Source organism: Peromyscus californicus, unplaced genomic scaffold (assembly GCF_007827085.1).
Source record: "Peromyscus californicus insignis strain IS unplaced genomic scaffold, ASM782708v3 Scaffold_13__1_contigs__length_99412109, whole genome shotgun sequence".
Taxonomy (NCBI): domain Eukaryota; kingdom Metazoa; phylum Chordata; class Mammalia; order Rodentia; family Cricetidae; genus Peromyscus; species Peromyscus californicus.
Window position 1 is genome coordinate 82,331,978 of NW_026294424.1, and position 24,689 is coordinate 82,356,666.

The following is a 24,689-nucleotide window of genomic DNA, read 5'->3' on the forward strand; positions in this document are numbered from 1 at the left end:
AAGAGTATTAGACCTAAAGTTAAAATAACCAAGATATTCATATGGCCTAAGGAATGTAACAGATGAAAGAAAGAGGCATCTCAAAAAACAGAAATCTAATTTAATCAGATTTGAGTATATATGTCTCCTGTTTCTACAATTATTTGTATTCTGTGGAATATTCTGTTTGATGTTTGGCATATTTGAAACCATTTATATTTTAATTTTGGTTTTTCTTTAGGCAACTTTGATTTCAGGGTTCTAACCTCATGAGGAGTTGTTAGTTTTAATTTTAAGGAAATATTTCTCTAATGTCTAGACTATTACCTTATTTGTGATACAATTTTATTATAAGATTCTTGGTATTCTATCAGATTTTATTCAAAATGTAAATAAAACATTGTATCATAAAGAGTTCAGATAACAATGTCATATTACTTTAATTTTTCTTATCAAACATTTTTCCAACATGCCAAATCTTGTCAGTGAAGGGATAGAAACAAGTGGTGAAACTTGTGTGACATGAGCATTAGAGGTTCTCTAAGCACATCTTATTTCTTATTGTATAATCAAAAGGATAAATGAAACTCCAATGGTAGTCACTTTAGAGTAGTGTCCCTTTCTCTCTTTTCATTGGTGTTTCATATTGTCTTTCATATATGTATTTTTATATATAAAATTGTTATTATATATACATATATAAACATATATGGTATATATTGATCTCAGGTAACTGTATTATAGGAAATCTTAACTACTGATCAGCAAATATGACCTCTTAAGTTTGAAAACAAAAAAGTATTTTTATCAGTGGTGATTGATTCTTTAGGTGTACTTTGGATAAGAAAGTCAACTCCAGTCTTTGGGTATCCCTAGTAAGAGATATGGTTCTTCCCTTAAGAAATTTCCCCTCTATCCTTAAACATCTCACTCTCCAGCAACTACTACCTTCATATCCCAGGCAGGATCCACTGAAGTTCTGAATGATTATTTATTTATTAGTTTGTTTATTTATTTATTTATTTAGACTGAGTTTCATTATAGTTTGGCTGTCCTGCAAAACTTGAGGATGGCCTCAAATTCACAGAGATCTTCCTGCCTCTGCCTCATGAGTGCTGGAACTAAAGGTGTGCACTATCACACCTGGCCCAACAATTTTTTAGGATAAGGTTTTAAAAATTTGCAATACATGTATTTTTTAGACATAATTTAATTGCACACGAAATAGTCATGCAAACATTTATAAGCATTAAGAAATGACCAAGTTTGGTTGCCGTATGTTTGCACGGTTAGCTTTTTTGTGACTGTCTGAAATCACACCAGCATTTCCAAGCTGTGCCATCCAGCAACTGTAGCTTCAAACAATGGCTACTGAAGTGGTTTAAAGTGCTAGACAGCAAACAGAGGTGACAAATCAGGCCAAACATTAAGCAGAGCTAAATATTTTCACTGATTTTTCATTAACACAAGCAGCTTTTAACTATTTCAGCAAAGATTATTTTCAGCGACAGTTACTGTAGACTGTAGAGTAAGCAGGACTCCAGCGTCAGGGATTTTCACCAGAACTTCAGTGACTTCTCGATACAGCATCCCTGTGTGCATCTCTTTTGTAACTTTCATGGAGTGTGGAGTCTATTATGTCAATTCTAACTTCATATCTGTGCCTGTGACCCTGATCCCTTTAGAGATGGTCTAAAATGAACGTATTTGGAGGGAAATAGTATCAAAAGTGGAGAAAATTGCCCTCTGATCTTTATAAAGTTTTGATAGCAAACCACAATAGTCCTGTCACCACAGAGATGGACTGTCTTTTCTAGATGATGTGTGGCACTCGTGTGTGTGAGATGGTATGGTAAAGAGAGGTCAGAGGTCAAGAAGTGTTCAGAAGTTTATCTCTAATATCAGAAACTACACACTTAGGGAGAAGAACAGAAAACATGTAGCCAGGCACCGTGTTCAGTCTTGAGTACTTTTGCTCATTGTGCTATGAATCTGGAAATCTACTTCAGTACCCTTTTCTTCATCATTTTTCTCATTGGTTTAATTAAGGAAGAGGTAAAATTTATCCTCTAAAAACCTTGTCTATCATTCACTGCCATCCTTTCTGTCAGCACGATACTATTGCGTTACCATGAAATCTTTAAAGGCTTACCTGCTTAACAGCCTCCTGCTGTAGAATTGAAGACTCCCAAACAAATTGGCTTCCTTAGGACAGGGTTCTCCTTGCTGAAGAAAAAAATTGGAACCTTGTAAGAGAGGAAACAAAAGGTTTGGGGTGGCACAGTGACTTCAGGAAGCAGATGTTTGGTGAGGTTTCAGGGACAGATTTATCTAGGGTGTGTTTAAAATATTTGTTACCTGTTATAGAGAAGCCCTCCAACCTCCCCCAAGTTCTAGGCTTCCCCCAGGACCTGCCCTACTTGCAACTACCCACGGGTCCCTTCTGTGCTACCTCCACTACCCAACTTAGTACCCAGATTTCCCAAAACTGAGGTGAACTAGGCATAGACCATGATGATATACTGGAAGGAGCAGATGCAGGAGACATTGTAGAAGGGAAAACAATAGGTCAAGGGAGCTGGGCAAATATGCACAAGAGTTAAAAACAAAAGACAAGAAGAAGAAGAGGAAGAAGGAGAAGAAGGATGTGATCACCACTCTGTGAAGCTGGACCTCACAAGGAACACAGAACACAGGAATTAGGACTCAGTCCCAGGAGGAATGGGAACTATGCTTTGAGAAATGCTAAAGTACAGTTATCAACAGAGCTAAGGTGCTCAGGAGATACTTGTAGATGCATCTTTAATTTAGTATAGACCTGGAGGCTTCTACATGTAGACAGAGAACTAACTTTGCCAGGAGTCATTTGAGATAGAGGAGCCAGCCAAGGTGACTGGGAAAAGGAGCTGGAGCCAGAGGGGGCTTCCCTGGGTGTGGTACCATCTCTTCTGACTCATAAGTCATATAAAATATAAGCTATAATAATGAAACCAGGTTTATTTATAACGTTTGATTTAACACCTTTACACATTTTCAGATGAAGGAGCCCCTTTGATTCCACTCTAGAAGTGAGCTAGATTTGTGTTAGATCCACAGTATAGATAAGGGAACTACGAATTTAGTAGGAAAGAAACAATACCGTTGATGCATAGAAGGTTTCAAACCCACACTGTCTGAGGTCAAATCCTGAGCTTGTTCCTATGAAGTGCTGTGGAGAAACTCAGAAAAATCAAAGCCAAATCCCCACACTGACCTACAAGTCCTGTGTTACTTTTGACTGGCTCCCTTCCCCTATAATTCATTCACCCAGCGTGCTCTTTCTCAGTCCTGTGCTTGAACTGGGCAGCTGTTACTGGACCTCTGCACTCTGTACTAGGAGCTCTTTCCTCCATGATTCTTCCTCCCCAGAAACTGCAGATATAATTGTGTCACCCTTTAAGAACGGTCACAGGCTACCATCATCATTCCTAACATGATACCACACGCTGACTCATTTTTAACCTGTCGTGTTATCAGCCCATCTAAGGTGGCTGCTTTTTCCTTCCCTGTGACCTGGGGTTGGGAATTTTCACCGTTTTGTTCCTTGTTGTGTTCAAGCACCCTTATACATGCCCAGCACAGGATCAGATCCCAGTAAATTTCCTTAACTCCAAGATGGACTTGGGCTAAGAAGCAGCTGCTGGGATTGGTCTCTTAGAGCTTCATCTGCATGGGCTTAGGGCAGAAGACAGGGAGCGGGCAGGGGAGTGAGGGTGGGAACAGAAGGGGTAGGAGGAGGCTGCCAGCTGTGGGAAGCTTGGTGGTCAGGGAAGAGATCAGAGAACTGGTCAAGGGGTGAAGCAGAGGCAAGGGAAGTTTGATCCTTGCCCCCTTAATGGGGTAGACTTGGCCATGTCTCTTAGTTTCCTTCACCTACAATATGAAGTGAATCTACAGTCTAACTTATGGACTCATGAATATCCTGAATGGAGTAGGGAAACAAGCCAAAGACAAGTCAGGAAGATGTCTGGGAAGGAAACAAACAGACAAATAAATATAGACCTGGCTCTGTGCTACAGAAGCCCTTTATGGAGACTGTCCACATGATCCAAGAACATTTATAACAATCACCGGACCCCAAAGCAAAGGCCAGCAGACTCACCATGCCCATCTCTTCTGAAAACTGAGGCGCCATGCTCTGTGCTGGAGATGTTAAGGCATCCTGCCAGAGTTTGTGTGACCTCTGTGATGTCAAAACAACAAACCTGAGCCCCACACCCTATAGTTGAGACAGATCTGCAGAGGCAAAAGAGGTGTGCCTCATCTGAGTGTTCTCAGGTCTTGCCCAGGAAAGTGACACCGAGAGAAGTTGACTGAACCCTTAAGAGAACCCTGTAGAAACTCTGGGGCATGTGTGTCCCACGGCAGTCCCTCAGGAACTCAGGAGATAGGTGGATGGTTTGGGATAGGCAAACTGGAGCGCTAGGGACCAACAGCAAGCATGAAAGAGTTCTGTTTTTCTGGAGACAAAGCAACACGTAATGTAAACCGTTCTTCCCAGGCATATAAATAGCCAGGTCCTCTTTTCTGCATGTCAAGGAAAGTATGTCACCCCTGAGAAGGATTTGGTGACATTAAATTTGGGCACAGTGTTTTGATATGTGATGTACCGTGAGCAAGACAAAATACTTAGATGATTTTAGTGATCTTCCAGGCTGTCACCTACTATTTGTCTGCATACACATGCTTCTGCTTCACCTGTTTTGGGGCATAGAAGACACAGGGAATATAAGGCGTTGGAGTCATAACTTTGGTTTTAAAATAATCAAACTAAAGCATCTGAGGTCTTGATCATCACAAAGACTTTTTGTGGAGAAAATCATAGTTTCAAATATTTATAAAAATATCTAATGCTTGTCGGAGATGCTATTCGTTACTTTTTTCTGGGTTATCAATTTTTATCTTGCCTAAATGGTTTCCATGAAGTATGGGCTGTTGAATTTCACGGATAGAAGAACTAGGGCTCAGGTGCATGAAGTAACTCATCCAAATCACAGAGCTGACGACAAGTAGGATGCAAGTGAGCAGTCTGGCCTCAGTACCAATGCTTTTAACGAGGGCACCATTTACTCTGCCATAGGTCAGAGCTCTTATCTCATTGCCAAAGAAATGGAAATCAGATATACTCATGTCCTTATCCTCTACCACTGAGAATTTTTATTTCCACCTCGAACTACTATCTATGAGCATCTTTCCATGTGGTCTCCAAGCAGGATATATAAGAAATGTTTTGTGTGAATTCATGTTACATTAGCACATCTGTTATTTAGCAGTGACTATAGAATTAGATCCTTTAAACTTGGGGTGATGCCTCTGTCTGAAGCTGTAAAGCTGTAAATTGACTGGAATACTAATGTTTCAAAGCAACAGTTTTTTTTTTTTTTTTTTTTTTTTTTTTTTTTTTTTTTTTTTGAGACAGGGTTTCAGTCCTGGTTGTCCTGGAACTTGCTCTGTCGACTAGGCTGGACTTGAACTCACAGAGACCCATCTGCTTCTGCCTCCTAAGTGCTGGTTTTAAAGGCATACACCCCTGCCGCCACCACCCAGCTTCAAACAACAGCTTTAATACAATGCTAGTTGGTGCTGTTGAAGTGATTCTTAGGTAAGCTGCCTGATAAAATTACAGAAACGTGTATCATTTTTGTTCTGGGAATCTAGGGACCTCAAGTTCATTTTAGTGAATTATGTTTTCATTGTATCATAGGCAATATATAATGAGTTGTTAAAGTTCACCTTCAGCTCTAGCTGAGTTATCGTAAATCATCTGGGACCAAAGAGGATGGGTTTCGTTGATAATGCCTGTGTACACTGATCAGGTTTTCTGTTTGCCGTGATTGTAAGTGGATTCATTGGTCCCCTTTACTTTAACTTCTTTAGCAAGTAATATTCTCTGGCTTATCACATTTTTATCACTCTTCTATTGATTTTTTTTCTTATATAGCTTAAGTTTAAAAGGCTTTTTCATCCAGGTACTACAGAGCCCAGGACGGGCACCAAAACTACACAGAGAAACCCTGTCTCAAAAATACAAAAAAAAAAAAAAAAAAAAAAAAAAGGCTTCTTCATAAAGACAATATAAAGTGTATCTAGAGGCCTCATTTTTGTGGTGGTCTCCAAAGTATCTTGATGAAATAAAAATACCAGAAACACATGCTGATAGTGTGGAGTCACCACCAAGCATCTTTGCAGGAATCATACTAGCTGGCTGCTTAGCTTGACCATTGTTTAGAAAGGGCAAGTGGAAAGGAAAAGCTAAAAATCTTCAAAATCAATGACCAGAGAGCATGTTAACTAAGTTCATTATATCAACTTTTAAAGTTGTTTGTCTTTAGTTTTCCCAACCCATCTTGTTTACTGGAAGTGAGACTGAGCAATTCTGATTCCAAAGTAGCCACAGACACCAGAGGACAGCTGGGCTTCATTTGTACAATGACGTCGAGGGGATGATATGGACAACGGTTTGATTTCTATTAGGAGGTGCTATGTGCTGGGCCCTGTGCTGACTGCATATGTGATTTCATTTTCATATCAGAGTTCTGCTGCCCATACCATTGCTGAAGAAACTGAAACTCGGGTAGGAGGCGGCAGGTAGAGGTTAAACCCCAGTCAGTCTGCTTTGTAATTCAAACTGGCATCTGTACTCCAGTGTCTGCTCTTTACATAATGAAAGGCCATCCACTCACTGTGGTGGTCTGTTCCTCCTTGCTGTCCTGAGTCCAGTGGGACATCACCTTCAACCCTCAGGTGATCATGGTCCAAAGCTGCTGGGCATCTTAGCTACTCTGAGATTTCACATATATATATATATATATCACATATATATATAATCTCCTTTCTTTAGTAATATAATATCAGCCTATTTGTTCTCTTACATTATTCTGCGGGACAGATGTCAGTACAATCCATCTCCGACAGCCTCTTACATCTGTGGTTTGCGTGTTGAGATGGAAACAAGAGACACTCCACCCTCCAGGATCTTCAGTGACAGTGTAGGTTATTGTTTCATTTGGTAGGAGGAGAAGATCCATTCCCATAAGCACCCGGGAAACTAGCAAGGAAATCAAGGTCAGGCCACACCTCCTCTTTCACGTTTTTTTTATTGCTATGTGTTCCCAATACAACAAACAGCATCAGTAGTGTACACCTTGATAAAAAGGAACTTTCAGCTTAGTAGAAAAGAAAGCGCATAGGTAAAAAGTGGAAGGAATATGTACATCTTATGGGAGGTGTATGTGTGTGACTGTCTTCAGATTCCCTGTGGACAGGATGTGTGTACACCCAAGTAAACTAGAGAGAATTTTGTTCTGGTGAAGTTTTCAAGAAAGAGAGATCTTTGTAAGGCTCAGGGATTGTTAACTATCAGGAAGTCACCTAACTTGACATTTAAAATTCTTGCATGGAGTAGCAGCAATTCTTTCGAGGTATTGAGTCATAGCTTAGACTGTTAATTTATGATGGTTACAATACAATGCAAAAGGCCTTGCTCAGTGTGTGCTTTCAAAGGATAACGCAGCTCTGCTTCAGTCTGCAAATTTCTAGATATGTTTCAAAAATGACTTCAAAAGCATGCTCATAACCCTTTTGTCTCTAAGTGCAATTCAGGAAGTACTCATTATATACTTAAAATATGTTTTGAGACAGGGTCTTGCTATGTAGCCCAGGCTGGCTGCACACTCCCAGCAAGCCTCCTGCCTCAGCTTCTGAATGCTGGGATGACAGATGTGAATCATCTTGCCCGGCTTTAGGAATGTTTCTTATTCACTACTTCATTAAACAGCTAGCTGAATTCCTGACAATTTCATGCATCCTTGAAGGGGAACAAATAAATGCTATATCCTTAAAAAATGCAAATGCCTAACACAGGTGTTGCTTGTAATCCTAGTTTCTTGAGAAGTGACGGCAGGCAGATCATAAGTTCAAGGCCTGCCCAGGCAACTTAAGGAGCTCTTGTGTTGGGGATACAGCTCAGTGATGGAGTGCTTGCTTAGCATGTGGGAGGTACTGGATTCAATCAAGTCCTGCTAAATTTGTTTTTTTTAAGTAAGAATCTGTTCAATTTGGGGTCTTTGAGTTGTCTGTGTGCTTGGTTTTACATTTGTCCTTTCTGCACAGAACACAGCACACACCTCTAATTATGTCTCTCTAGTTTACTAAAATGTCATTGATAATAGTGTAAATATTAAAGACATAAAAAGACTATCAAGAAAAAATCAACTCTTAAAATAAATATCTTCAGATCTGTATCCTATATACAAGTACTGTACATCCACTCCCTGGAGGGAGCATTTCTGGCTTTGTGTGAGCATGTTGGTCACTGACAGAAATACCAGCATGGCGCGGCAGTTAGATGCATTGTGGCTGTGAACATTTAGATATGAACCATGCAGAAAATAAATATCTCAACCATGACAAAGACACTTCCTTGAACTGGCTTTCAAAGCACTCATGTACTCAGGTGGCAGTTCTAGCCTGATGATGCTTTTCTCAGCTAGGAAAGAACACACATAACACATTTGTGATGATCACAGTACATCAAGTACAACTGTTAGCACAAGAACCGGGCATCGTTGAGATGTACACAGTCTCAGTGATGCCCTTTGATATGATGGCAAGAAGGTTTGGGTTTGTCTTATATGAGCTCATCCACTGCATGCTGTGTGCACAAGCACATGGAGACACCAGTCCTGTTCCTTTTGTTGTAAGAATGGAAGGCAGTAGGTAAAATGAGTCACCTGTGCACCTGATTACACATGGCAAATCCTCTTTACATTGTCAGTAGCTGCAATCCCAACTTCTTCATAATATTCTGCTCTGAAATCAACTCATGGAATGTCACATAAGGCAATACTCAATGACAGGCACCCTAGAACATCCAGGAGTGTAAGATAGTAAACAATCATTTGAGAACATCTTTTTAAAATAATACTGGTTTCTGCAATGTACAGTATTTACATAACAGCTGCAAATTTGCTCATACAGTATTTCTAATATAGATAAATAGGAATACAAGTCTAAGAATTATTTCCAAAATTTCTTGAAGCGTAAACCACTGGCATCTGTATAATTTTTACTGTAGCTTTTTAAAAACAAAACACAAAAAAAATCAGCTGATATGCACAATCGGCTCCAGGCTCTTTTCTTCCTTAGAGAGCAAGCAACACGTTTAACCATTTTCCATTTCTTTTCTGTTTTTGAGAGAGGCATTCCAGGCTGGCCCAGGACTGGCAGCTACTCTTTTTGCCTGGGTTTCCCAAATGCTGGGATGCTAGGCCGGGGCCACTGCAGCTAGGCTCTTTCCTTCTGAAAACAGTCTTTGGCGCTTTCTTCCAATGGATTCTGGTAAACAGGTCGATGCAGAACAGGAGATGGATGGAAGCAACTAAAAAGTGAACCAGCACTTCCTGCCCTTCCATTGACAGAGGACATGAGTAAACCTTGTGTGGAGGGTCCTGCTTTTTAACAAGCTGTATGCACCATGCAGGGAGGGAGGCTGCCCAGGTTTCCCTTTGACCTCTAGCCCCATAGGTCCGCTTTCTCATCTCTCTGAGGTGGCTGACCTGACTGGATGTCTCTTGCTAATATTCCTTCCATCTTTCTTTGGGGTTCTTGCCTGGGTAGAAGCACCTATTGAATCACTGAGAGCCGGGGAGGGGGCAGCAGCCCCGGCTGAGGCAGAATGGAAGTGATCAGTCTTTACAGATGAGGAGGGTGGTACTGACACCGTAGTTTTTCTTCTGGCCTGCTGCATTTCCTTCCGGGAGAAGTTAGCACTAGGTCGGCTGCTGGCTCTGAAAGCAGCGTATGCATTTGGGTTTGCCACGGAAGAGATGCTACTCAAGGATTTCCTCTCAGCACGGGTCCCTGAGTAGTAAGGGAGAAAGGGTGTCGGCATCACTAGAGACCTAGGAAGGTCACTAGGACCAAAGATAGCATCACTGTGGATTTCAGCAGCTTCTTGAAGGTATGGTGGTGGCAGGGTCCCACTGCGCTTGCTACATGACTCACAGCACAACTTGTTATACCCTGGTATGGAGCAGTATCGTGCAAGCACCTCCATTTGACAGAATATGGACTTGTCGCCCAAGCATGGCTCATCTGCAAAAAAGTAAGAGAAAAAAAAAAAAAGAACCAACACATGTTTACACATAAAAGGTTCAAAGAAATGACAATTATTGACAACGATAAATACATTCCAGTGATATATGAAATCAATACATGAGCCTTTGGATTACAAATTTAAACAACAGGATGAATTCACTGCAACAAGTAGTTTGTTTTTATTTTTACTCTTTTAAAGGCGGGACCTCACTGCATCACCTGGGTTAGCCTCCACAGGGTTGTGATCATAAGCATGTTCCATCACACCTGGCTGAACAAAGCAGCTCCGTGTTTACCTAGTACTTGGCATGATCATCGTTGTGCTGTCTCCAATAGAAGTTGTCAGGTTACTGACAACTTTAGACAGAATTGAGACATGTATGTGATTGCTGAAAGAGAAAACTGGGTTCATTCTGAAGATAAGGGGAGCATCATTTTTAGTTGTGTAGTATTGAAGTTTGCCTTTCTAATAAGTTGCTTCTATAATAATTTTCAATTCACAATTAAAATGAATATTGGACACCCTTAGTGTAACTGATTAAATCTTTAAAAAGTTTTACCAAAGGAAACAATGACCACTTTGATTAAAATAGAATTCTCTGGCTTGAAAGCAAGTTTCATATCTACTACTGGACATTCTTAGGCTCTCATTTTAAAACAAAACGCCTCTCTAAAATATGCCAACTTTATTCTAGGTAAGTCACTTGTTTACATTTAATTTCAGGGAACTGACAGCATTTTATGTTTATACATAAGAACCAGGATATTTATAGATACAAATGTGTCCCTGTGCCTGTTTAAAAAAGCAAAGAATTATGGCACCTATGGACCATTGTCACTTAAAGTCACAGCATGTTCTATTATACAATATTAAGAACATACTGTAAGGTAAGGAATCTGTCACATAACTCTAAAACTGAGATGACCCTGTTGATCGTTCTCTTTAAGAGGGTCAGTTGATGACAGGCTACACCCTCCTTGCCCACATCCCAAATTGTGGCATGAATTGTATTGTCATGACACCGATGGGCCTACTGTTGTATATGGAATTTGAATACTTACGCTTGCTGAGGTCAGAAGCTAGATGAGGTTATTAGTGACTGAGGATTTGTGCGATTTTTAATTCTTCACGTGTAAATGGCATTTTCTGTATGCCTATCTAGAAATAAACAAACTGCTTCTGACGATGTGACTAGAGCTGTAGACTCTGGCTGAGAGGGCCTTTCCACTTACATTCTTTTTCTCCATCACACTAACCCCATTAGCCTGTTACTGATAAGAGGTGGGGTTCAGAACCATCCTCTGGGCATTAAAGAAGGCCTCAGATGAGAGACTCATCCAAAAGTGAGTACTTCACCACTGCGGAGTGTGACTGATAGCCCAAGTCTCACTAAGGCCAGAATCTGCTTCTATATGGAGCAGAGAAAGATACAGAGGACAAACAAGCTTCATGGTAATTTTTTCTAGGCATAGACAAGAAGGCCTTAAAGGCAAACGAGAATTATAACCAAATATAATCAAACAACAAAATCAATCATTAAAGTAAATGTTCCAGCATTCTCACAATACTGCCAGGTCATAAGAACTCTGGACAAAGAGCTTTATACCAGACCCCAAAAGTCATTGGATTGGTGCAGTAGATTGAGAAAGAGGATGCCCCTTATCTGCTTGACTGAAATAGCATAGAAACCTGAACTCTCAAAATTGGCTTTAGACCTAGAACTCAGAGCAGTACAGCTCTGGAACGGAACATGGACACACTAACTACCACAGTTAGGCTGTCTCCTCAGCATGTTGACTTTACAAGATCTCCACCCACTACCACCAAAACGGAGCAAGTGAATCTGTGCTGACAGGCAGCCATTCACACAAACATAGGGCCTGCTTTCCTAGCTAGTAAAATCAATGGGTCTACCTGGAAAGTGTTCAGTCGCAACAGGTATAACTACAGATGGCAAATTATTACAGTAACAGTAACTTTTAAAGCTTCTAATTGGGTGTAGTTTGCTTTTTCATCCCTTCCATACCAGTTTCTACATTGAAAACACTATCCAAAGGAAACAGCTAAATAGATAAGTCCTACGTCTCCCCCGCATGGCCATGGCGGTTCTTGCCATTTCAAATGACAATTGTTTTCCATGTTTAAAGACTGGAAGCCTAAAACGTCCAAAATACAAAATTATTTGAAGAAATAGTACTTTGTTAATTTTCTTAGAATTTATAAGAAATTTTATATCAGATTTTCATATTATTTAGGGGTGTAGATGCAGAGGGAAAATCTTTTTAGTCTTGGGGCTTACCAGAGTGTGTACTAATGGGGGGTAGAGAGAAATAGAGGTACATTGATCAAGAGATAGAATAGATGTCAGGTGTCTTTCTAATTGCTCTCTACCTGAAATAGGGTCTCTGCTTCCCCAGAGCTGTGATTACAGGTGTGTGCCGCCATTCAAGAGTGCAGGAGCCGGAACTCAGGTCACCATGCTTGTTCAGCAAACACATTACCCACTGAGTCAGCTCCCCAGTTTATATTTTAAATATAATATATTGTACTTTCAAAACATGACTAGTTAATCACTCAGACAAATGCTTGATTTTAGCACATGTACAAGATTGAAATCACTCTTTATATGTATAGGCAATTATTAGGAAGGGCATTAAGGTTGAGTTCTATATATCTAAATAATTTTTGTAAAGCATCTCAAAGCCTGCTGTAATAATTCTAACCACAGTTCCACACCGTTATAAAGGTAAAGAATAGATAAAAATAAGTAGTCCCCAGTAGAAACTCACACTGAAAGGAGATGCATACGTCTGACACAGCCACACCCAATATCACCAGTGTACTGGTTTTGGTAATTCAGGGATGCTGACCCTATCTCAAACAAGATTCTCAGACGATTATTTTCAATTAACTATTTCTTGGTAAGCAAATGCAAATTCCAAAGCTTATTCTAAAAGGAAATTCTGTTTTCTAAGGTTCGGCAACATCAAAATGGTAAGATTGATTAGTGATGCGCTTACCATTACAGGGAGGCAGCTGGCAGGGTCTGATAGACTCGGGCTTTTCACCATCACAGTGCTCTCCAGTCCTGCAGAGAACCTGTCTCACCTCTGTTCCTTCTCCGCAGGTCACTGAACACTACAGAGACAAAGGCTGAAATTACAGACGTTGATGCTACCGAGACCAGGCACATGCATGCTCACAGGGATCTCCCCCGAAACACACACACACACCACTTGGCAACTCTGGAGTTCCCTTTCTATGGAGGAGTTGCTGCACAAAGGTCCTGAGGCCAGGTAACCCTGGGTTCATACACTGGCTCCCTTGCCAGGTCCTGATATGCAGCCCCCAACTCCTTTATTTTCTTTACAGAATTTGCCAAAAACTATTCCCAAACTAAGCTGAGAAACTTCTGTACTTTTGAGTTAGGCAGGGCCAGGAGAAGCTTAGTTCTGGGTCTCTAGGAGGAATGGACAGTAATTTTCCATCTTATCATGTGTGGATACTGGTCCTTGCCCATTCCTTGCATGTTGGGCACGATCTCCACTTTCTCCTGTACCTGCTTTTGATGCTCCAACTTTCTATAAGCCCTCTTATTTTGAATGCTTAGAAATATCAAGAACAGTGGTAACATGGACAATAAAACAATAAGTCAGCCAGTCATCAAATACTGTGGGACCCCAGGCTATGGCTATGTACTGGGGAAGCAAGGCATACTGTCATTGGATTGAGGGTAAGAACAGACTAAAACAGGAGTCACAATGCTCTTTCCTGAGCAGCAGTCTAGAGCTAATCTGGTCCCTGTCCTTTAAAGGAAGAGAAGGACCTGCCAGAAGGGACCACAGATAGGGAGAAGTTTGGACTATGGTGATGAGCTTTGGTGGAGTGGGAGATACTGCTAGACCGGAAACACATGAAAGGAGGAGGCTTGAACAAGCATGATTTGGAACACAGAAAATTTACTTTGTCAGCTTGGAGTGAAGATAGAGAGGAGAGTGTGTGTGGTCGGGGGAGTACTGACTTAGCAGGGCCTTGCATTCTGTGATAGATTGGAGCTTATGTAGGAAGAGGGAAGTCAGTGATAATCTCAGAAGATGCAGGGCCTCTCAGATGCCTCCATGTCACAAAATACCTAAACGTGATTTGTTCCTGCCACCCGTTCTTAACGGCAAATGCCGTCTTAAAGTGTTAATTTTTCCTAGCCCCTCTAACATCTTTAGAAAATATGACAGTTTCTCCATTCCCACGCTGCGTGCTAACGAATGACTCACTTCATTCCAGGGCCCTGTTTTCCACTGGGCTGGGCAGGGGACTCTGTTACAGGGCCGGCGGCTCTCAGGACGCTCCCCCAGGCAGTACTTGCTGTGCACAGAGCGGTTGGTACCGTCATGGAGTGGCTGGAGGCAGCGCACAGTGCGGAGCTGGTAGCCCGAGCTGCCACAGCTTTTGCTACAGTGTTCCCATTCTTCTGCTGCCCAGCTGTGGGAGCAAGAGGAGCAGTGAGGTACTTATACTGTGAGCATGCCCGCAGTGCAATGCTTGGGCACATCCCTCTTCTGAATGAATGCACCTTATGGGGGAACAACTTTCTGACAATGGACCCAACACTTCGCTTTTGAACAACCAAAGGATTTGTCTGTTACGCTCTCATTCACGAAATATCAAGCTTACTCACTGTTTAATTTTCACTGTTATTGGGCCTTAGTGAGCCTGAGAAAAAGGTCATACATGTAGGCCTTGATAGACAGTACCTCCCTGAATGCACCTAATAAAGTTTTCTGAGAGTAACAGAACAAAACAGCTCCTTATGGAGCATTCCCAAGTTCTAATGTCACTGTCAGGGCCTTAACGCTGAGTTAGCTATGATTTCAACGCTCTCATAAGACATCTCTATAATTAGACATACCTGAGGCCTTCAAAGATGAGCCCAAGGTTAGTGCTGATTTCTAAATGCCACCTCTCACTTAGACAGACTTGATCAATCTTAAACTGCGAAGAGTACTAAAGTGTCGACATGGTTGTATGTTAGGACTTCATGGTTATAGAAGGAACAAATAAACTGTGTGCCTCAAGTGTATGCATACTGACTAACCAGACGGAAGAGGGAAATTACTGAAAGAAAACTCAAAGGATGCACAAGATAAGAAATACATATGTATGGAATCTAAGAAAGTGGAGCTCATTGATGCGGGGACAGAAGAGAATATGGAGACGACAAAGGAGGACTCAGCTACCTTTAGAGAAACTGTTTGGCCAATCTACTGAGAATCATAATTTGTGTAGCTAACAACAGTGTGGTATGTATTTCAAAACTGTGAAGATTTTTACAAGTGCATATCACATAGAAAAGTCAAGTATTTAGTATAAGTAGATATTAATTACCTCGATTTTAACACTATCAAAATATACTTGTGCATCATAAATGTGATTATTTGCCATTAAATTAAGTCTACAAGTACACAGCACTCTAGAAAAGATGCTCATGCTGGTCCCTTTCATCACTGGGAAATTTCCTTCTGTGGAGAACAAGGCTCTAAGAATTTAGAAAGGCAGGCAAAACTATGTCCTATAGAATCGAGACTCAAAATATTTTCCAACAATGCTGGAGTCTAACCAACAATGGGACAGAGATTTTGAGATTCTAGGGGAAAACATAGAATTATGTCCTTACATGTGTGTCTCCAAGAGGTCAAAGGTAAGAGCAGGTTGCAATGCATTTTTCATAACCATATACTTGAACCTCTTAGATGCTTTTCCCAAGTGTCTAAATTTAAATCTTCTATATAAAATGTTTTCTGTTATACTTTTTTTCAAGTTCCTGAAAAAACTAGTACCTCTTGGAATGGATGAACGAAGAGACATGTAACTAAGTCAGGAAACCAGAAGACTCCAAGGAAAGGTGAATGTGGGTCAGGCTGGGGCAGAACTCTGTAACTAAGTAACAGGGTACCCAGGTGTTTAATATTTGGACATGAATGGTTTGCAAAATAAGAAACAGTTTCACAAGAAAGGAAGCTACATTCTGCTCTTGCAATATGACTCACCTGTTGAAATACATGTGACAATCAGCCCCAGATATCACTATCAGTAAATTAAGTCCATATTGTTAGAACCAAGAAAGAAAAAGTTAAGTGTGGTCTGTTGGTGCTGTCAAAGAATGATACATCTTTGGAAGAAACTCAATATTTAATATACAACCTGTCACTTCCCCCAAAAGTCAATGGGTAGAAGGTAATACTTAGATAAAAGCAAATATCAAAAGAAATAGAATAGCTAAAATATATATTTGTATTTCATGAATAGGAATGTAGGGAAAATCAGGGATCCGCAGCTTTATACACTCCTTATATATAAGACTGACTACTTAAACAGGTAAATGTAACAGCTTTGAATAAAATAAAACTATAAAGACATTCCCACTCTGGCTATGGCAGCAGGGTGGCATAATTTAGTGCTTACAGTGGGTGTGTGCACTCCTGAATGTTGCACATGCGTCTAATGGGTTTTGGCTTTTTATTGACCTCACAGAAGCTGCGATGAACCATTTTACTATCGCTTTTCCTTCGGCATCCATATTTTGTATACTGAAAACCTGGAACAGAAAGTAAGGTTGGTTTTAGCCACTTACTAACGTTATGCATTTGAATACTGATTCATACATTCCTTTAGCGAATATCTGAGTACACATACTGTGCCCGGTACTATCGTAAGTGTTCCCATTTAAAAGAGACTGAAAATGAATTTAAAATGAAAAAGCCCATTTTCTCAGGACTTAACATTTAGTAAATGTGGAAACTTTTAAAGCAGTAACTGTGTACTTGCCAGTGAAGATGGAATGTTCATGGTGAGGTGCGAGAGATGGGTAAGAAAGCCACTGTGGGGATCAAAGCTGAGCATAGGCCTTTACACAGCTTAGTGATGGACTTTCCACAGGGCCAGAAAGGAACACACAGAAGAAGCCACTAGCTTGGCTGATGGCAAGAGACAGGGGAAGTCTTACAGACCAATAACTTCTTGAGCAGAACAATGCAGCTCAAACTGTATAGGATAAAGGCAATTGCATGCCATCCATGTCACATGCAAGACAGAACATGGGTCAGGTTAAGGTGCTTCTAGTTGGTGAGGAACATGTCATGTATGAAGAGGAAGGTGGTAAGAAAGCATGAGATCTACAAAGCCATGGGCCCCAGATAAGCATTTGGGCCTGAAGGTCATAGGGAGTGGTTGACCAAAGAAGGTCTCCCAACATTCATTATTCTGATATATGTAAAACAAACCAGTTTTTTAAAAAACTGATTATTGAAGGCCATGGCACTGTTAGAAGAAAAATGGTGTTTACTGTCAGTATGCAAAGTCACCTTAAAGAGCTGTTGGGGAAAGGGCAGGGCACATACTGTGTCTAGTACAAAAAGAGGATCAGTGTGGGAAGCAGATCGTCTTCCTCTCAAGTAGAAACCAAACCAAGCTGAACTCTTTGTTTAGTGGTTCAATTAAAAAAATTAGTTGAATGGAAATCATGAATTGCATGTCATTCTTAATGCTGATTTGTGGACTAAATGGATGTTTTTCTGTCTCCTTCAGTGTATGTCTGCCATCCTAAGTATAGTATATTCAAAAAGGAGAAAGCAGGTTGACTCAGAAGTGTTTTACTTTGTATTTTTTCCAGTTCTTCTTAGCTTTGAATGTCAGAATAAATTTAAGTCTTGTTCATGGATAAAATTTCTGTATGGAAAATTATTCTTGCTTATTAGTTTTTGTAGCAACTATGCTTTTAAAAATAAATGCAAACATGTACCATTAATAAAACCTATGGTGTAAAAACAACAAACTCACAGACAGCAAAAACCCTTTACAAATTGAAAAGTTTATAACCTCTATAAAAGTTGTAAGGAAGCCAAGTATCTATATGAACTTAGATTAATCATCACATTTACTGTCCAAATTAGTTTGTCATACATGCATTTTTTTTTCCAAGTTACAGACCTCTGGATCATTCACTCCTAAATAGTTCACATTACTTCAAAATAATTTTTTAAATATAATGTGTAGACAATATTCAAAACCTGCCATTGTGGCGATATATCGCTTGTAATCTAAGAAATAAAAGCTTGCCTGAAGATCAGAGGACAGAGCTAGCCACAAAGGTCAGGCAGTGGTGGCACACACCTTTAATCCTAGCACTCGGGAGGCAGAGATCCATCTGGATCTCTGAGTTCAAAGCCACCCTGGACTACAGAGATTCATCTACTCACAGAGATTAATCCAGTTTAAAAGAGAAACAGCCAGGCAGTGGTAGCACACACCTTTAATTCCAGCACTTGGGATCACAGGCGTTTAATCCCAGCACTAGGAAGATTGAGACATAAAGTGATATGGCTGGGCAGAGAAAGGAATATAAGGTGGGAGGAGACAGGAATTAGGCCCTTTTGGCTGAGGACTCAGAGACATTCATGGAGATAGGATCTTCCCCTATTGGCTGAGGAGTTGGCGAGGTGAGAAGTGGCTGTGGCTTCTGATCTTTCAGCACTTACCAACATCTGGCTCCAGGTTTTTATTCTAAGACCATTTAGGATTCCTGCAACATGCCATTGTCCTTGTCATGTTTCTTTCCAGCCAGGGACTGTGTGCTTCATTTAATTTCCACCAGCAGGAATAATTTCCCAAACTGCATCTTTATGGCATTTACTATTTTTGAAACATAGATGCCAGGCATTTTGTACAATGCCATTGCAATATGCATTGTTTAATGGTCCCTAATGATGAGGCTCAGCTTATTAACTCTCCACAAGAACACTACTTGAATGGCTCTCTGTCTTCAAGGCCACATGTCAGCCGACTGAAGGATTTTAATTGGGAGAACGATATAATTCTATCCACTCATTAACTTAAAAACATTATCATGTAAATAGAGAAGCAAGTCAAAGTCAGCAGAGGAAATGCAATAATCTTCTCTTCCAAAACAGTGAAGGAAGCCTGGTGAGGCAGGACAGATGCCCTGCATATTAAAATGTCACTGATAACCCTGAGGACCATGTAGATATCAAGCATACAAAGGGGACTCAAATTAAATCAGCATATATCTTTCAATGATGAAAGAAGTGCCATTCTTTTTTTTTTTTTTGGTTTTTTGAGACAGGGTTTCTCTGTGTAGCTTTGCGCCTTTCCTGGAACTCGCTTTGGAGACCAGGCTGGCCTCGAACTCACAGAGATCCGCCTGGCTCTGCCTCCCGAGTGCTGGGATTAAAGGCGTGCGCCACCACCGCCCGGCAGAAGTGCCATTCTTAAAAGTCTCTGTCCAGAAACACTAGAAATGGTCTGAAAGTGTAATTAAAAACTGGTTTTCCCGGAATTACCTACTATGAATATTTTTCTCTTTATTCAGTATTTAATTATGTAGTGATTACTGTAACTATTCTGTCATTGCCTGCTTAGTGCTAGAGTATCTGTTGTGCAGAACTAGACAAGTAGATGATGGGAGGAACTGATAAAACTGGGATCCATCTCATGGATCTGTTCTGGGGAAGTGAGAGAAGCCACGCCGCACAGCAAGGCAGCCGGTTGGTCAGCGAACCTGGTCTGAATCCTATTTTTGGAAAATCACTTCCTGTCCCTATGTTTCAATTTCACCATCAGAATAGAGATAAAGATAGTACTGACACCACAGAGCCATTGTGAATATCGACACATGGAGATATGAAGCATTCCGTGTGGCGGCTAGCCTCTAAAACACAGCATCACCAGATCTATAGTCAGAGGTAATTCACTGCTGAAATAGAAAAGTGAGCGTACACATGGAGGGCAGAATGGAGAGGAGAGGAGAGGAGAGGCAGCAACCAGAGGAAACTGGGTTGGACGCAGCTTTAGATTTTGGGAGAAGTGATTAAGGTGTTACTGTGTTGAACACAAGACATGAAGAACCTGGGAGGAAAGAGCAGAGCGGTATTATGGTCTGCCCTTGTTTTAAGTGGAATCACATCCTTTGCAAACTCTGAGAAATAACAAACAACGACTTTGTATTTAGAGTTTGATTGTTTGGTATTTCTCCAACTGCAGCTTCAAATTAGAGACAGTTACTGGAGTAAAAGCAAGATTGACTTTTTGTATGATTGACATACATGTTGACATAAAATTTACTGTGAAAAAAAGATAAAAGTAGGAGAATCAGATGGATGAGGAAAGTGAGCAGCAGGCGTAGGAGTGGGACAGGAGAGGGTGATGTGTGTGTGTGTGTGTGTGTGTGTGTGTGTGTGTGTGTGTGTGTGTGTGTGTGAATATACTATATAAGTGTATATGAAGTGCCATAATTGAACACATTATTACATAGACCAATACACAGTGATCAACTGCTTTGAAAATGTATGCGGTTGTTACCTCCACCACAGGGTTTGGAGCACTGAGACCAGCTCTTCAGTGCCCACTCGAAGGTGTCCAGCTCCTCCTGGATGACATTGTTGCTGTTGATTGTGGGGACAGAGTCTTCATGAATGATATACTTATACGTCAGGCTAGAGCGGGTGTCATTCTCCTGAGGTATGATCTAATATGAATAAATGCGAGAGATATGCAATTAACTTATAAACAACTAGAGACTTAACTATACATTTAAGCATTTCAGAATTCTTGATGTTTTGAAAACTGGAAAATGTTTAAGGTAGTTCTTAGAATGTTTTTTTTTTCCTTCAACTCAAGTGGTAGTGTGCAATATTAAAGAAAAACTTTGAATATATTAATATAAAAATATGCTGGAGTAAAGGTTGATATTATCAAAATAACTGCTATTTCCTATAGGCTACTTAAATTATACCATCTCTTCCATTATTTTAAAGTTCTTTATAATAAAATGCTTTATTATAATAGCTATGTTCCCACCAGAAAAAAAAACATGATACAGAAAATAAAAACCATTCATAAGTCTATAGAACAAGAGAAAACCAAAGTAACTTTTTTTTTTTTTGGTTTTTTCGAGACAGGGTTTCTCTGTGTAGCTTTGCGCCTTTCCTGGAACTCGCTTTGGAGACCAGGCTGGCCTCGAACTCACAGAGATCCGCCTGGCTCTGCCTCCCGAGTGCTGGGATTAAAGGCGTGCGCCACCACTGCCCGGCCCCAAAGTAACTTTTATTATTTTGGGATATTCCCTCAAAACAGTAGTATCATGTATATCTGTGTGAGCATAAACAGTACTGATCAATGAATATATATATGCAGTAGAATTTATGTACCTTTCTGGAGACTGCTGATTTTCCTCAGAACACCAAAGACTTTTAAATACTCCATTTGTCACTACACATAATATTCCCTCTACTAACTGGATGAGGAAAAGACCATTTTAAGTATAGGTTTCCCCAGTTTAGGATTTGCTTGTCCTTTGTCCATTAATCATATGCTTGGGCGCTGTTCTCCCCCTCTTTCTAAATCAGTACATTTTTTCTTCTTTTGGTCATTGCTGTAGTCCCGACATGTCCAAGACTGAGTCTGAAAAGCTTGTGACTTTTGCCTTGGTTGCACTGGCTCAGTTTCTCTGCTCCCTCTAGGGGAATTCTGTGCCAGGTACTGTGAATGTTTAATCAGCTTCTGCAGTGGCTCAAGCGGTGAGGGGGAAAAAAGCCTGCCAGCCGCTGCACAGGAAGCCTGGCATCATAGGCTGAGGCCTTTCAACAGCAGTAGACAGGGCCAGAGAGTGAGAGCAGTCCCCACTTGACAAGCCTCGAGGTGCTGATGGCACAGCTGCCAGCTACCTCATGGGAGTCACGGTGCCACAAGTGGTCAGGTAACCTGCTTCCGGATGTACCATCCACAGATCCTAAGGGCTATGCCTTTGTTTACCTACTTACTATGTTTGAATTTGCCATGTAGTAACAGATAGCCAATACTGACAAATATGTGCAAAAATAACTTAAGTTTATGCAAACTTGATTGCAAATGATTCATAAGCCTAAATGAAAATGTAAAACCTTTGGAAAATAAGAGAAATGTTTTGATGTTACATTGAGCAAAATGTTCTTCCATAATACCCTTATGAGTACAACTTTAGTAAAGATGAGAGAAGGAAAAGACAAGCTGGGTATTGGGAAATATATCTAATCATGTGTGCTTGACAAGTCCTGTGAAACACAAAGTGAACCCTTAAATTTAGGACTAACAGTGGACAGCAGACCTGAAAGGGCATCTCAAAGACAATATCCATAAAAAAGACAATTTTCCATAAAGTGGAAAAATTTGATTTGGTAGAATATAAATTTAGAAATTTGATTTAGATTAGTATAACTTTTTAAGAAGGCATCTCACAACACATTTCACACCAAGTAGATGCATTGTGCAATGAGAGCAATCGAGTTCCATCCCGACATGGAACTGTAACCTCCACAAAACTTGAGAGAACATTTCTGGTGGAATGTGATGGATACCGTGGCAGATGACAGCACTCCCTGAAAGAAAAGGACATGCCCTGTTCTTAGGTCCCGATGGGGCCAGAATCTAGACCTTTGCCTAGGTGTTGAGGATGAGCCAAGCCTTGAAGCATTGCTATACTGAGCATATCAAGGTCAGAGAGCTTGGGACGTGCAGGGCCTGAAGAAGAGAAAGCTGCATGGAAGGGTGGCCCCACAGCTCTCGGGTCATGACCAGAGGCCGTCTGGTCTGGGCATTGTCAGCAGGAGATGCCGTGTGCCCTCAAGAAGCCACTGCAAGACAGTAAGACAAAGAGACTCAAGCACAGCCAGGGCTGGGAGTCAGGAGGACTTTTTCCAGCAGAGTGAAGAGGGCTCAGTAACACTTCATGTTGTAAGAATGAGGTCGAGTAGAAACAGACCGGTCCTAATGAAGAAGAACAAGAGGCTTTGAACGATCCAAGACTTAACAGCCTCGGGACCAAAGCCAAGGGACCATTCATACAGGTGTATTATGTAAAGTGAAGCAGGTGACTGTGACCCACTGCGGGGAAAACAGAAGCTTCCAGCAGAAGCACACAGCTTGGAGATCGAGAATTTAAAGGGCATGCTGGATATACCGGTAAACATAGAAGGAAACACAAACCACCACATGGAAATGCTAGGAAAGAAAGTACACCAGTTGACATGAAGAAAATCCTGGCTAGGATATAGGGTAGACTGGAAGGTCAAACTTAGAACAGGCCAGTGCAAATTATTTATATATTTAAAATATTTCAAAAGGTTAAAGTGGTTTGATATATAAATTTCCTCCAGTGTGAAAGGTCACTTGTGGAAAGCAGTTTATTTCCCAACACATAGAATCATCTTGAATGGGAACCTATTGTTTAAGACTGAGGTACCCTGGGCATGGTAACCATGAGAAATCCCATGTCAAGCAGCCTGGACAACCTGCTCCAGCCTAGGGATGGGAGGTACCTGCCGGAATCAGTCATGAAAAGAGGTGGCTACATTGAGAGTCCACCTATTCCCTTCAGAATGGCTACCATCAAGATAAAAGGGATAACAAATACTGGTGGGGATATGGGAAAAGAGGAACTTTCTATTCCACTGGTCACCATGTAAACTAGAGCAGCCACTATGGATGCTGAGCTACACCACACTTGTGTATATACTTGAAGGAATCTAAACAGACCACAGAAGTACCCACCATGTTTATTGCAGCATTAGTCATAATATGAAACCAACTTAGATGTCCATCCACAGATGACCACATAAAGGAACTGTGGTACATATGAAACTAGGGTTTTAGCCAAGCCATTAAGAATGAACTTATGACCTTTGCAACAAAATGCAGAGAAGTGGTGAGCATGCTAAGTGAAATAAGCCAGACTCAGAAAGACAAGCATTGCACGCAAGGGTCTCATTTCTCACATGTAGGAAAATTACTATGTGTATGAATGATATGAAAGTAGAGGGGGGATATGATAGAATAAAGGCTTCCGGAGGGAAGGAGACCAAGGCAGTTGTGTACTTGGTGGGGAAAGTAAGTCAGACATTGCGAGTTTAGTCTCAAAACAGGTGTCTATCTGTGACATGAAAACAGAAATCAGACTAGAGTACAAAGGGACCAGCTGTAGAAAGAAGCAAAGGTGGGTAAGGCAGGGGTAAATATGAGCAAAGCAGAGTGACATCTAAAATCACAATGAAACCTTGAGTTCTCACATTAATTAAAACAGTAAAATAAATTCCTTAAAAAATAGCTACATAAAACGGGCACACCATATTCAGAGTTCTCATAGAAATGAGAAAATGATAAATAATGGAGTCTAGTAGACAAAGTTTCTGCCAGTGACGAAAACACACCTGCTGTTTATTAACCCCTTGCACACTTTCCCAGAGGAGGCTGTGACCTGAGCACTTCAAAACCTTCCTTTGGAGCTCTGACACTTCAGACAGTCTTCACATTTCTAATTGTTTTAAAAGTATGGCTCAAATACAAGTTTCAGAAGTTCTGGACGATAATTATCTCTTTACAAAGTTTGAACGTTATTGCTCATTTGTTTCCATCTTATCTTTCTATAATTTTGTGTACTTTATTAGGCCGTTTCAGTTCTGTTCAGTATCACATAGAAGCTGCCCGTACCATATACATGTATATTATGAAACAGCACCGCCTATCGGCT

General features: G+C 40.7%; 1 protein-coding gene across 1 annotated transcript in view; it reads right to left on the reverse strand.

Moving 5' to 3' along the window:
- Positions 1–7,096: 7,096 nt before the first annotated feature.
- The window catches only part of Adamts3 (ADAM metallopeptidase with thrombospondin type 1 motif 3), a 224,766-nt gene continuing 207,173 nt past the window's right edge, over positions 7,097–24,689 (reverse strand). The window contains 5 exon segments of the mRNA XM_052735341.1: positions 7,097–10,113; positions 13,138–13,255; positions 14,389–14,596; positions 16,577–16,709; positions 20,489–20,654. Coding sequence (XP_052591301.1) covers positions 9,554–10,113; positions 13,138–13,255; positions 14,389–14,596; positions 16,577–16,709; positions 20,489–20,654 — 1,185 coding nt within the window. The 3' untranslated portion in view covers positions 7,097–9,553.